Source organism: Meriones unguiculatus, chromosome 1 (genome assembly GCF_030254825.1).
Source record: "Meriones unguiculatus strain TT.TT164.6M chromosome 1, Bangor_MerUng_6.1, whole genome shotgun sequence".
Classification (NCBI taxonomy): Eukaryota; Metazoa; Chordata; class Mammalia; order Rodentia; family Muridae; genus Meriones; species Meriones unguiculatus.
Window position 1 is genome coordinate 107,883,896 of NC_083349.1, and position 13,048 is coordinate 107,896,943.

Here is a 13,048-nt window from a genome sequence, read left to right on the forward strand (position 1 = left end):
ATAATAAGTTTAGCTATGTGGGTACTTTACCTTCTCTTCAAAGTCCTTGGGACTAGGTCTTTACACTCTCAGAAAGTTACTTCTGCTCACCAATACTCCAGGCTCATGCCACAGACATAAAGGCCTACAGCCTCCTAGGTGAGCTGTGAAGCAGAAGGTCGTCCCAGCCACTCCACAGGTGGGTATGTAGGAAAGCTTCCTCACCCCAGGTCCTGACTCCAATGTGCTGCTCCCATCAGCAAGGGGCCACAGGAGGCAGGGGAAAGACAGGAGGTCAGATATAGTTTAGGCATCCACTTGGACCAGTCTTTAGGGACACAGGGTGCATAGTCTTCCAAGAAACAAAATTGATGCAGTGAATGTCAACTCTATGACAGCAATTTCATTTCACCATCATCATGATAGCTAAAGTTTATCACATTTCCAGCTGGCTGTACTAGCTGATTTTTGAAGTGAGTTTTTTTCTGTGTCTAATGTCCTGAACCTGGCTCTGCTGTCAAGCTTCCTTTCTTGCCTGGTCACCCAACCTAACTCTGCTGTTGGCCATGGATTTTGTGGATTACTAAGGGAAGACAGGAGAGTTATTTGCCTAATCACTACTTTGCTTATTTCTATCAACTCTTCAGCAGGCATGAATCTAGTTCTTGTCATTAGTGGTCCTTGTGGTGAATGATCCAGTAACAGACAAGAGAGAATCTTGTTCCCACAGAAGCAAGGCCTGGGCTTATCACTATGATCTACGCAGTACAAACGATCCTTATCATTCTCTGACCATCCTTTGATGACACCTCCTCCTCCTTCTCCTTCTTTCTAGAATCCCTGCCTTAATGAGAAGTGATAGAAACAAGAGCCTGGACCCTCTTGCCTTGGCTAGACTCCATATCACACACCTGCCCATCACACACCAGCCCTGAGCAGCTCTGGTGGCATGTGTCGGAAGCCAGCACACACATCTGAACAGTCAAGCCTAATTCCCAGGAAGCTGCTTTAACTTGAAAATGTACTGCATCTCAAATTATTTTACAGGGCGTGTGTTCGGGGCATCTGTGTGCACATTCCACAGCTGAAATGTTCTATAAATATCAGATGCAGGCTGTACAATAGCATCACGTACACAGCGTCCTTAATTCTATTTAGTAGCATTTCAATTTGTATCTGACCTCTGGTAATAGGGATGGGTATTTTCAGTATGGATGAAAAACTATGCCAAGCCGCCTTAATAAGCACACTTTTCACTTACAATCCCCACACATCTCTCAGCGTTTAGTGGTAACAGGTGCGTGCTTGCCTGCTGCTTTCAGATGAGGGTACCAATAACAGGCCCTTCCCAAGATCACACAGGAAATCAGGAGTGGTGCCTGGATGAGATCCAGGTCTCTTAGCTCACAGCCATTATTCTTTGCATTTTGTGTTCTTATACATGTCTTCTTCCAATGGTTCAAAGGGAATTGTGATCCTATTAACACATGTACATTCCTCTTTGGAGTGTTATGAAAAACCCTAAACCAGAACCTCCATATCCTTTCCTTTTTATATATTTTTTCAAGAAAGAAAGTATTTGAATATAATTTACAAAAGATCAGACAACCTTACCTAGTGATGGGAGATCACTTTCTCTGTGGCAGGGATGGTATGATAAGAACTTATGCCAGAGTATTCAGTGGTCCTCACAACGACTTTCCCCAGCAAAGACTGGCCACCCCTTCCCCCCACAGCAGCTCTCCCCTGATAAACCCAGCTTAGGCCAGTTTCTTCTGGCTTGTACAACTGAGGTTAAAACTTAAGCCCAAATCCTGTTTTCCACTGAGAAAGCAGGGTGGACAAACATCTCAAAACCAGGCCTCTGAGGAGCAGAAAGAAGGCCTGAGAAAAGACGGACCAAGGGGTCTTGCTGAGGGTATTTGCTCTGCTTGGCTTTCCCAGGGAGAGGGGAGGCAGGGCTGGGCTGCAAATGCTGGTGCCTGGTACAGTCAGGGCTGTGCAGGCTCCCAGGATGGTGAGAGGCTCGTGCTGGGATGAAGCTGTATAAGCAGTGACTGATGGCCAGACTTTTTAATGGAGCTTATCATATCACAGCAACAGATGTCAGGCTCTAATAAATAACACGCTTTCTCTGACCTACGCAATTTGGAGAGGACGCCTGTTGTCAGGCAGAACTGGATTCCTCCCATCCCCTCTTGCTCCCTCTTCTGTCAGTAAAAACAAACCATGCCCCTTGAAGACACTCCTCAGACCAATTCTCTTTGACGAGCCAATCGTTCCATGTTGCTTAATTTGCTTTTCTTTCCACAGTTTCTATATTTCTAAACCCTGTGAGGGAAAGCTCACAGGGATGCAGGAACTTTGTTCACAGAGAAACCCAGGCAGACAGGGGTGCAGGCCTCGGTGACTATAGGTCACTCGGTGACTGAAGGTCTGTCAGCTTACTAGGGCTGGGCCGTATACTATCCTCTTAGGGTGCTCTCGCAGCCCAAGGCCTGGAAATTTCCCTCTGTTCTCCCAAGGGGAGTTCAGTTGAGATGAGGTTGGGAGTTTTTAAAGGGAACTGGTCCTAGGAAATGGGGCAAAGCAAGAGACAAAGAAGAAAGTTCATGAATCACTGCAGTGGCGGGGTTGCATGTCTGTCCCAAGTTCTGATCCTGTGGAACCCTGGGACAGAACTTCCTGGGAGTCAAACATGGGCTACTCTGCTTTCAGCTAATGACTCCTCCTGCCTGCCTTTTCCCCTCCATCCCCTTTGCCCAGGGGACTTGAAATGTGACTGAGCAATGCTTTCCATATCTCCTGCCTGATAGACTTTGCATCCTTAGATGTCAGACATCCTTAGATGTTAGAGTTTGCATCCTTAGATGTAAGAGTTCAGGTACATATACATGAAGAGAAGGGATAGGCCAAGGTAAACCATGGCCTGGTCCCCACCAGGGTTTCCCTAGAACTGAATGTGGATGAGGAGGATGGGAGGCACAGAGCTGGTGGGTTCCCAAGGTGCCAGCTCACTAAGCATGGGGACTGGTGGGGCCAAGGCTTACTAGAGCTTAAGTTCAACAGAGACAAGGCATCAGCAGGTGCCCTAGGAGTTCACAACAGATAGCCAAGAGGAACAGTCAGCTCCCGGGGAGCTCACACTGAAGCCACTGGATGCCACACCCTGGCCTCTAAGGAGGTCTAAGGCCACCGTGCTGTGAGTGCTGAATTGTAGCTAGGATTCCCACATTGTAGTACAGAGTCCGAGGAGGCCCTCAGGGACCTCCGGGGCTGTGGAGAGGGCTGGAGATGGATGCAAAAGTTAATGTCGTATCTATCTCCATGTCTTGAATCAAGAGGAGCCAATCTATATTTAGATGTTTTATTTAAAGGACTAATGCATGAGACTGGATTAAAGCATTTGGTAATAAGAACTTTAAAGGAAAAAAAAAAACCCAAACAACCTATAGCACTTTGAGAATATTAAAATAGCAACAACGAAAGGCATTGAAACAATCCACAATATACAATTAAAAAAAGATTTGTTAAAGAGAAAATTATTCTGTACAGACAACTGGATGTCAAATGATAAAAGAGTATATAGTGAAAAATAACATATGGGAAGCCACGGACTGCTTGGTAAGAAAACATCTCTTCTGACCTTGAGGCAAGAAGGGAAATGGAAAATGGTTTGGAAAGGCTCATGATGAATTACTCCCATGTGTTGTCTAAGAAGCTATTTTTGAACTATATTAGTGATTCCTTTTATACTATGCATTTAATGTGTGACAAACCATTGAAGTAGGTGCTTTGGGGGTTCAGCTCTATTCTAAGATCTTACTTAGGCCTCTGCTGGACCAACTTGATGCTGTAGATAATGAAATTCCCTAACAAACACACCATCTAAGCACAAATCTCACTGACCACACAGTACTATAAAAAAAGGCTGCCCTCTCTACGTGATACCAAGGTATCTTATTTTGCTTTTTTGTTTTGTCTTTTAAAGTGGTTAGTTTTACAGAAATTAAGCAACTAAAAACTAAGATTTTTCCATTTTTTAACTAGCTTGTTGGCATCATGATCATAAAACCTTAGGAGGTGGTAGACTATGATCTTAGAGTCCCTGGTTGGGTCAGTGGGGTTTGGAGCTTGTTACTGGGGTATGCCTTAGTGCTGAGGCTGTTCCCCTCTAAAATGAAAGTCTCTGCTCCGTAAGGAAGAACACTGACAGTTAATATTTATTGCATGCTCACCACATGCCAGACCCCATCAGAATCCACCAACATCACCTTACTGAGCAGGTAGAATTCTAAAATTCTATGCTTCCTGTAACATCTGAGATACTGAATGAAACCAGAGGATTCCATTCTGGAAAATAGGTTTTCTTATCTGGTACAGATGACTTTAAGAAAGGGAGATTAACTGACTTAATGGAATAGACCTTTAAATCTGGGTGTGTAGGCCAGGGACACAAGTCAGAGACTGGAAATATAAGGAGGATTTGATGTACTGCTGCTGGCTTAAAAACAGAGGGGCCACAAGGGCGGGAATGAAGCCAGCTTCTAGTTAGTGATAGTCATCTCCAGGTGACAGCCAATAAGGACACAGGGGCCTGTGTCCAACTACCACACGGAACATAACTCTGCCAACATCCTGAATGAACTTAGAAAAGTCTTGGGCTAAATCTTGACTCTTAACTGCAGCCGTCCAGCCCCATGAAATGATTTGTGGGCCTCCTAGCCCACCAAAATTTTGGAGTGATAACCTGTAGTGCTTTACAATGGGAAGTTTGTGGTGATTGGTTAGATGGTAACACAGAGAACCATAAACCCTATATGACACACAGTGACCCTCTAAGCAAGTCTTTTCCAGTTTATAGACAAGGAGACAAAGACTCGGGAGGATTAGGTATATCCCCAAAGTTGTATGACCAGTGAAAGACAGAGACAGGTTTAAGACACTTGCCTCGACTTCAAGGTCAGTGGCCTTAAACTACCACACAAATTTCTTCTCTACAGCATGCTACTTGGATGTCAGGAACCTGTGGAAGGGGCCTTAGGCAAATATTAAAGAGGGGGGGGGGGGACTACATCTGTCTGTGAAGGTGGAGCTCAACTGACTGAGTTCTTGCTCTACAAGAAGCTGGCTATGTACCCATGGGAGCTCTTTATCTACATAAACGGGAGTAAAGATTTCTGCAGGGCTGCTGCACTGACTACCTGACAGTGACAACTGTCACTGATGAAGGCTACAGAAAAGGCAGAGGCACCTGCATGTCATGCAGGAGGGATTTTCTTTTGTTAATGACTGCAGGTCTGTGTTCTTGGCCTACACACTGGATGTGATCTCTCTGGTAGTAAAATCTCCGAAAAAGAGATTTTAAAAATAAGTTTCTGTTGGGTGTGGTGACTCACCCTTCAATCCCAGCAACAGGGAGGCAGAGGCAAATGGATCTCTGAGTTTGAGGTCAGCCTGGTCTATATAGGGAGTTTCAGGACAGCTAAGACTACATAGTGAGAACCTATAAAACATCCCCCCCCCCTTTGGGGAGGAAATGATTCCTTACTACCTTTATCTAAAAATTCCAGAATGAAGTAGACTGTAGTTTTCCTTTGGTTAGAAAAAAAAATTTAAAGCTACTTGACTGTTAAAGTCAATTTGTTGTGGAATTCACATGCAAAATCAAAATTCATGGATATTGTAGCACAAAGGCTAACTTAGGGCATAAAGAGACTTGCCTTGTTTTAAATTTAGACTTTTATATCAGGTATGAAACATTGTAATGTTAATTAATGATAGGAATTATCAATATAAATTCATGTGTAAAAGTTATATTTACTGTATACGTAACTAAAACACATGAAGAGATAAAGAATCCAATAAGAGGTAAGAGACACAAAGATATATGAAAAATATTTCAATAAACAAAAAGAAAACAGAAAAAGCAAAGGAACTAAGAACAAAAGAAATAAAAAAAATCTTAAAAAATAGCAAGATGTAGGACTTAAACTTAATAAGTTCATTTGTTATATTAAGTATTAACAAACTAAATAATTCTATTAAAGGACACAGACCATCAATTAGATAATAAAAATAAAAATATACAAAAGGTTTCAGGACATGCAGAGGGAGACTAACTAAAACAAAAAGGGATGAAGAAAGATGATACACAAAAATATGTAGAAAAAAGCTAGTGTAACTATTTTAAGATTAAAGAAGCCTTCAAATCAAAAATCAAATCAGATATAGACATTCCATAATGGTAGAAGGACCAATATATTAAGAGGACATAAGAATTCTAAGTATGTATATACTTTATCAACTTAAGCAACAGATGTTCTTCCATTTTGAAGGGGTTATATAGTCCAGGAAAAACCGTATAAGCTGAAAATATCCTGTGGGCCAGTAAATGGCTTAGCAGGTACAGTTAGTTGCTGTCAAACCTGATAACCTGAGTTCAATCCCTAGAAAGTAAAAAAGGAGAGAACCAATTCCCCCAACCAATAAAAAAAAATAAAGGTAAAAAGAATTAAATATCCTTAGTAAAACCACTATTTATATATCTAGCTATCGGCAGCAGAGTTTAGTAGGATAGCATATTTTAGACTATTGCTTTTCCTTCTTGGGAGCTGTTTGCCACTGCTTTCTGGAACAGCATACAACACTATATTAAATAACACTAGCCTATAAAAAGATCACAATTCAAAATCAAAGGATGGAATCCACCAAATGCATATTGTTTTCAGACCACTACACAGCTCAAGAATGATAAGCCGAGCCATTGAAAGACAGAGACAAGTCTTTACGTAAAAATCTGTCCACAGCATTGTAAATGATACACAAGTTAGACTACAATAAAAAGATAATTACAGCAAGCTTTTGCCTTTAAAGAGTTTAGCATTTGGTTAAGAAAACAGACATATATAAAGACGTGAAAACAAAGTAAAAATAACATAAAAGAGAGTTTAGAAGAACATGTGAGCAGAGTACAGGACTGGGAAGAGGGCTGTGAAAGGCTCCTTGGAAATTTGGGGCATATGAGGAAAATTTGGGGCATATAAGGTGTATAGAAGAGGCTGGGGGATGAAGGGATCGGAGTCCTGAGCACAGGCACTGAAGGAGGAGCACAAGGAAAACCTCCACTGTTCAGTATGTTACCTCGCCGATTGTCCCTTCCTAACAAGTCCATTCAACAGCGAGTACAGCCCTGTCTTAAAAGATGAGGTTCAGAGAGATTATGCACTCTGCCCAAGGCTACAGAGCTTATAGGATTAGGCTCCGTGGTTGGAACTGGGGCACGCATGACCCCAGAGCCTGTGCCTACTCACTTAGGGTAGTGTACTTGTTGAGGGCAGACTTGGCTACACTGACATCAGCAAGAAGCACTGTGGTAGGAAAAGCCCTGGCTTTTCAGTACCAGAGAGTGTCCTTTTTTAATACACATGTTTAGAACCATGCCGCAGGATAAACAGCTGATTTCACTCAAAGGGCTCTGGGGTTGTTCTAAACCATGAGAGTGTTTATATCCTGGGCAGAGCTCCCCAAGTGAATTATAGCCTTTTATGCACTGTGTACAGTATTTTCATAGGATACAGAAAAGGGGCATGCAAGGAATGCTTCAGCTGACCTTTCTTTTTGTTCCACATTTTCTTCCATGCCTTTCCACCAGTTTTCAGACCATACCACAAGACAGTTCTTGCCCATTACCTGGCCTGTGACACAGCCCTGTGCAATTACCCAGTTTAATTAAAGAATAGGGTTTTAAACTATTTCTTCTAGCTAGCATGAGCTGTCTCTTTTATTACATCTAAAATGCATTCATTCTCACTAAACTAGAAGGCAGATTTTTTTAACACGACTTCAGATGTTTTCTTTAGACTGGTGTTAACATAAAGCAAATGTCTCTTGAAAGTCTGAACCAATCTGTTAAGATAAACAGGCTTCACTTATGATATTCCTATCCTGAAATCACAGGCTTGTGGTCTACAGCTCCTTAAAGACTCAATTCATACATGCTAAAATGCCTGCTTAAGAAGTACATACACGCACACCAAGATAGCTTTGCCATGGAAACCACAAAGACATGTCTGGTTCAGACTCTGTAGCACATACCACAAATAATGGCCATCTTCTAAGAGCAGACCCTATGTATACGTAGGGAAAGCCCAGAGAGTTAAACAACTGCAAGACTTCAAACAAAAACATTGCTTTGTATTTCCTTTGTTCCACTGCATTTCAACATAGGCCTTAATAGTTGTTACCAGATACATTTGTATGTATTTGTTTATTCCTTAAATAGAATTTCAGACTTCAGTGTTCTAGCTATAAGGGGAAAATACAGAGAAAGGCACACTGGGTTTCAGACAACCACTCCACTCTGGGGTGCACACAGGAATTTTGGGTGGATGGAGTGCTGGAGAAAGGCACTTTATTGTGGAATCGTGATCCTACCATACCATACATGAAGGTTTTATAATATAAAGACAATGGGAGATGACAGGTGGTCCCCCTGTCATGGGAAGAAAACATTTATCAGGAAATGGGAAACAAAAACATTGTTTTAATAATTGAAAAGTTTCTAGGCCTGGAAGGCCAGATTTTGTTATAGGTACTGGAAAGCTGTCAGAAATATGGTATGACTTATCTCCCTGGTGGGCTATAGGTTCCATGAGGCCATGGAGTTTCCAGTTTGTTTATCATGACATCCTCAACACAGTACACAGTGCCTAGAACATGGCAGATGCTCAATAAATAGTGGATGAGCAAATGAAGATGCTTACTAGATAGTTTTAATTTCTATGACCCTTAGGCTCGCCCCATCCTTCAGTTGGGACCACAGATATGTGAATGTGGCTGTTCCGAGTGATAAGGTAATAACCACACTATGTCACACTACGATTGATTTTTTGAAACTCCCATTCCAATCTACTGCTGCTTCAGTCTAGGAAGCAGTAGTCCACAGACTGCTGCTTCAGACACTGACGTCTTTACCTGCAAAGAGCAGTCAGCACATTCTGTATCAACCTGATCCTGTGACTGAAACGACAGCCTTTCTACACTCAACTGTGAATGTCAGCAAACTTCAACCTCCATTGAGGTATAACTTCCACAGCGGTGTTTGTGGACCCAAGGAGTCTGTGTACCCGAGTAGAGAACACACAGGAGAAACCTAATTCAAGAGTTGCAGCCTCCCATAAAAAAGTAGCTACTGAATCCGTTTACCAACTATTCACTAGGAACTCTGTTTACCAACATTTGAAATTTATCATTTTAAGTATATACAAGTAACTGCCAACATTTTTATTATTGACATTATTTATCTACAACTCAACCTGCTACTTAGCATTTCTCTACTCCTAATAGAAAAAAAATCCACTCATGGCCAGTCAACAGAGATAGGACAAGAGGACACCAGACCCAGCCTGGCTTCCCTGTGAGGAGGTGAAATAGGGACTGCTTGCTGTTTGTTCAAGTCTAAACTGGAGAAAATTCTGACTTCCGATATACTTTGTTGTGACCACTAACTCTGCCATTATGGCACGAAGGCAGGCATGGATACATGAAGAAGCGGGGTTTGCTGTGTTTTAATAGCACTTAAAAAATAAGTCCAGGGCAGGACTTAACCTAGCAAGCAGCAGCTTGCTGTCCCCTGGTCTGAACACACACACTGCTCTTCTCTGAAGAAACAACAGTAGATCTACTTACTTTGCTCTCTTGGCCATTTCATTTCCATCCCATCTGGGGCTGTATGGGTAATTTTTTTGTGCTTGCGAGTAAAGCTGTCCACTGTTGGTAAAGTGATAGACGGATTGAAATGTGAGAGTTGGCTGATCTCGAGGAAAAAACAGAGGCAGGTCAACTGAAAAGGAAAAAAAAAAAAGGAAAAGAAAGTTAGAGTTAAGAGTTAATAAATACATCTTAAGACACATATTTTGGCTAAATCAGAACGCTGGGTACATGACAGTTGAAACCACAACTGCTTGAGGTTTAGATCAAAGCTGTGGAGTGAGGGACCAAGGAACCGAGGACACATGTGGAAGCTTATGCATAACCAGGACAGCATCCCACATTGTGTGACCTCCTGGGCCCCTGCCTTGTCCATCAGCCATTGCAGAGCTAGTCACGCAACTGTGTTAAGTTTCTATTATGCCATAAGCTCTTCAAGGGCTCTTCAAGCTCTTCCTCATCTGTAATTTGATGTGGGAAGTCAGGATGGAAGGTGGTTTTCAAGAACAAACTTGGAAAAGGGTCCAAAAGGGCCTTCGATAATCTCTCTACTTTGTAGGATACGCTAACTAGACTACCAGAAAAATAAAATTATCATTCTGCTTCCAATCAAGCAGTGAATCTCCATACTCAGCATTTTCCATTTTTTTTCCCACATATGTTACCACATATATTTATATCTCCTAAATCAGAGGGAGCTCCTTAATGGGCCGCAGCAGGGGCAAATCTGAGCTCAGATTGGCTGCTGGTACATCAGGGCCGAGTCTAAGCCCCCTTGCTTAATGTGTATTGTGTGCTTCATCATTTTATTTTGGGGTTAAGTCAATTTTTAAAAATAAAATCACTTGTTAGTGTAAGTGGAGGCAAACCATCCCCAGAAACAGACTGTTTGAACATTCTTTGAGGTAGACAATGTCTGTGTGTGACTGTTATCCATTTCTAGGACAGAGAACAGGCACATTAACAAATGCAATAATGATGTGTCTAGAACTTCCTGGTTTGGCAGAGTACATTTTCGGTGGTCTGTGAGTTAAAACTTCATGAGGGGGCATTATTTTGAAAACATGCATTTAACCAATGAGTAAACTAGAAAATGCATGCAGTTTGCCAACTTTCTCAGAGACAGGCAGTAGCAAGAGGCAAACTCTAGAGCCCGGATTCAGCCTTCGGCTCCTGGTCTGTGACACTGCACTGGAGAATACTCATACAACCTGCTTATAACTGTGTTGCAATTACAATCCAGTTAGCAAGCCAGACCCTGCACTGTAGAGAATGAACAAGGATCACAACATTCACTTCACACGACAGACATATACTAAAGGAACATGTACATGTATTAAAGGAACATGTAGGGCTTATCACTCCCTTGGGAGTGATAAGGATGGGCAGTGCCAATCCTGGACTAGTGCTTTCCCCACATGAGACTCTTAAAGGAAAAGTTAGGTTCATGGTAAGACTTAAGAAAAAGAAAAGAAAAAAACACCTCCACCACCATTAACAACAATAACCGTCCCCCAAACAAAACCCTGTGCCATTTTAGGGCCCCTCAGACTTCTGAGTGTACTCCGCTCGGATGATGCCTGACTCAGCGACGGGGTTTCTACTGGTGACTCACACTACCACCAAGGCAAAGGGGCAAGAGCGAGAATGTCCACTCTTTAGTCACATTTCTCAGTGTCACAATACGACAGTCCCCATACATGTCTATTTTTGACAAAGCAGAGATTTTTATAACACAGAACAATGAAAGTATGGAAGGCCAATCCAAATGACAAATAACTCAGTTCAGGAAATTCTTTTGGGTTCCTTCATATAACAAAGCTTGGTCTGTAACATCTTCAGTTACTCTGAACAAAAACTGCTTTTTAACCTTTTTACGTCCTTTCTGATACTCATTTAATTTCCTCTGATTAATTTTTAGAAACAAAGGCCTGTTCATGTATATTTTCCCTTGACTTCAATTGCAATCTCTGTATTACATTCAAGTTTTCCAACATCCATATTAAACTCCAAAGCAATCTTTAATAATAGAAAACCTTTTAATATGCTGGCTTACCTACAAAATAGAATAATTTCAAATAATAAAATTCAATCCAGTAATTTATAAACAGCCATCACTCACTATCAAAGCAGTGCAGATACTATAGGCTATGTTACTTTCAAGCTTTAGGATACATTCTTCTAAAAACAAAGAAGTGTGTCTGTAGGTACATATGTGTGTCAGTGCTTATGGAGGTCAAAGGACAACTTCAAAGGTGTCATTTTTAGGGACGCCATCCATCTCATTTGAGAAAGGGTCTCTCAAGTGGCCTGAAGCTCTTCAACTAGATTGGACTAGCTGGCCAGCCGCCCTGAGAGTCCTCATGTATCTGCCTCTTCAGCTGTGATTATAAGCACATGCCACAATGCCAAGCTTCCTAAATGGACCACACTCAGGGCTTCTTGCAAGTACTTTGACGGAGGAGCCATTCTCCCAATCTCTGAAAAGAGAAACATTTACAGGACGGGGTCTTGGTATCGTGTTCTACTCCTGGGCTTATATGATCCCTTACCTCCGACTCCAGAGTATCTGGGACTACAGGCATGCTTTACTGCATCTGGTTAGAATGCTTTTTATTTTTTCCATTATTTTGTTTTGCAGAATAAGTGAGTTGCTAGTATTAGTATTTGATATATTGAAAAATATTTTTCACCTATTTTTTTGAACTGTCTTCTTTGACTCAAATGCCAGTTAGCACCAGAAACAAATAAAAACCATAAATATCTATTTACCAACTCAAGTAACATATGTGATTTTTGTCTTCATTTAAACATCAGTGAGTTCTATGCTGATTTACATCATGATCCCCCAAAGCATTCATTATATGAGTCTTTCTCTATGGAGATTTGTCTAACTGTGTGGCATTGTAGCCAATGTTCAAATCTGAAAACTTCCTGCACAGCAACTGAATTACTAGAAGAACAGGAACTGTCAAAGGATTTCAGAGATAAAAGTTATCTGTATGATAATTCATGCATGAGAAGATAAAAATTTAAAGCTACAAATACCTTGCTCAGGTAAGTTACATTGTATCTAAAATAGTCAGTAGTTACCAAAATGGTAGCTTTTTAAAAAACTACTCTATGTATAAAATGAGGTAATAATTAAAACATCTCAGAAATACTTTGCATTTTTCTTATAAGATCTGAATAGTACAAATTAGTCAGAAGTTAGCAAAAACAAAACTTGTTTTCCCTTATCTCCAAATGTTTCTGTCACTTAACTTTTACTTAAAGGTTAACTGATGAAAAATAAGGCCTTCAAACAGCTAGCTTGTTCTGAAGAAACTTTGTAGAGCCTGAGCAATTTAGTTGCACA

The 13,048-nt window shown here is 41.3% G+C and overlaps 1 protein-coding gene across 1 annotated transcript in view; it reads right to left on the reverse strand.

The window, feature by feature from the left end:
* The window catches only part of Babam2 (BRISC and BRCA1 A complex member 2), a 388,471-nt gene that overhangs the window by 17,275 nt on the left and 358,148 nt on the right, over positions 1–13,048 (reverse strand). The window contains exon 11 of the mRNA XM_060364766.1: positions 9,670–9,823. Coding sequence (XP_060220749.1) covers positions 9,670–9,823 — 154 coding nt within the window. The remainder of the gene's footprint in view (positions 1–9,669; positions 9,824–13,048) is intronic.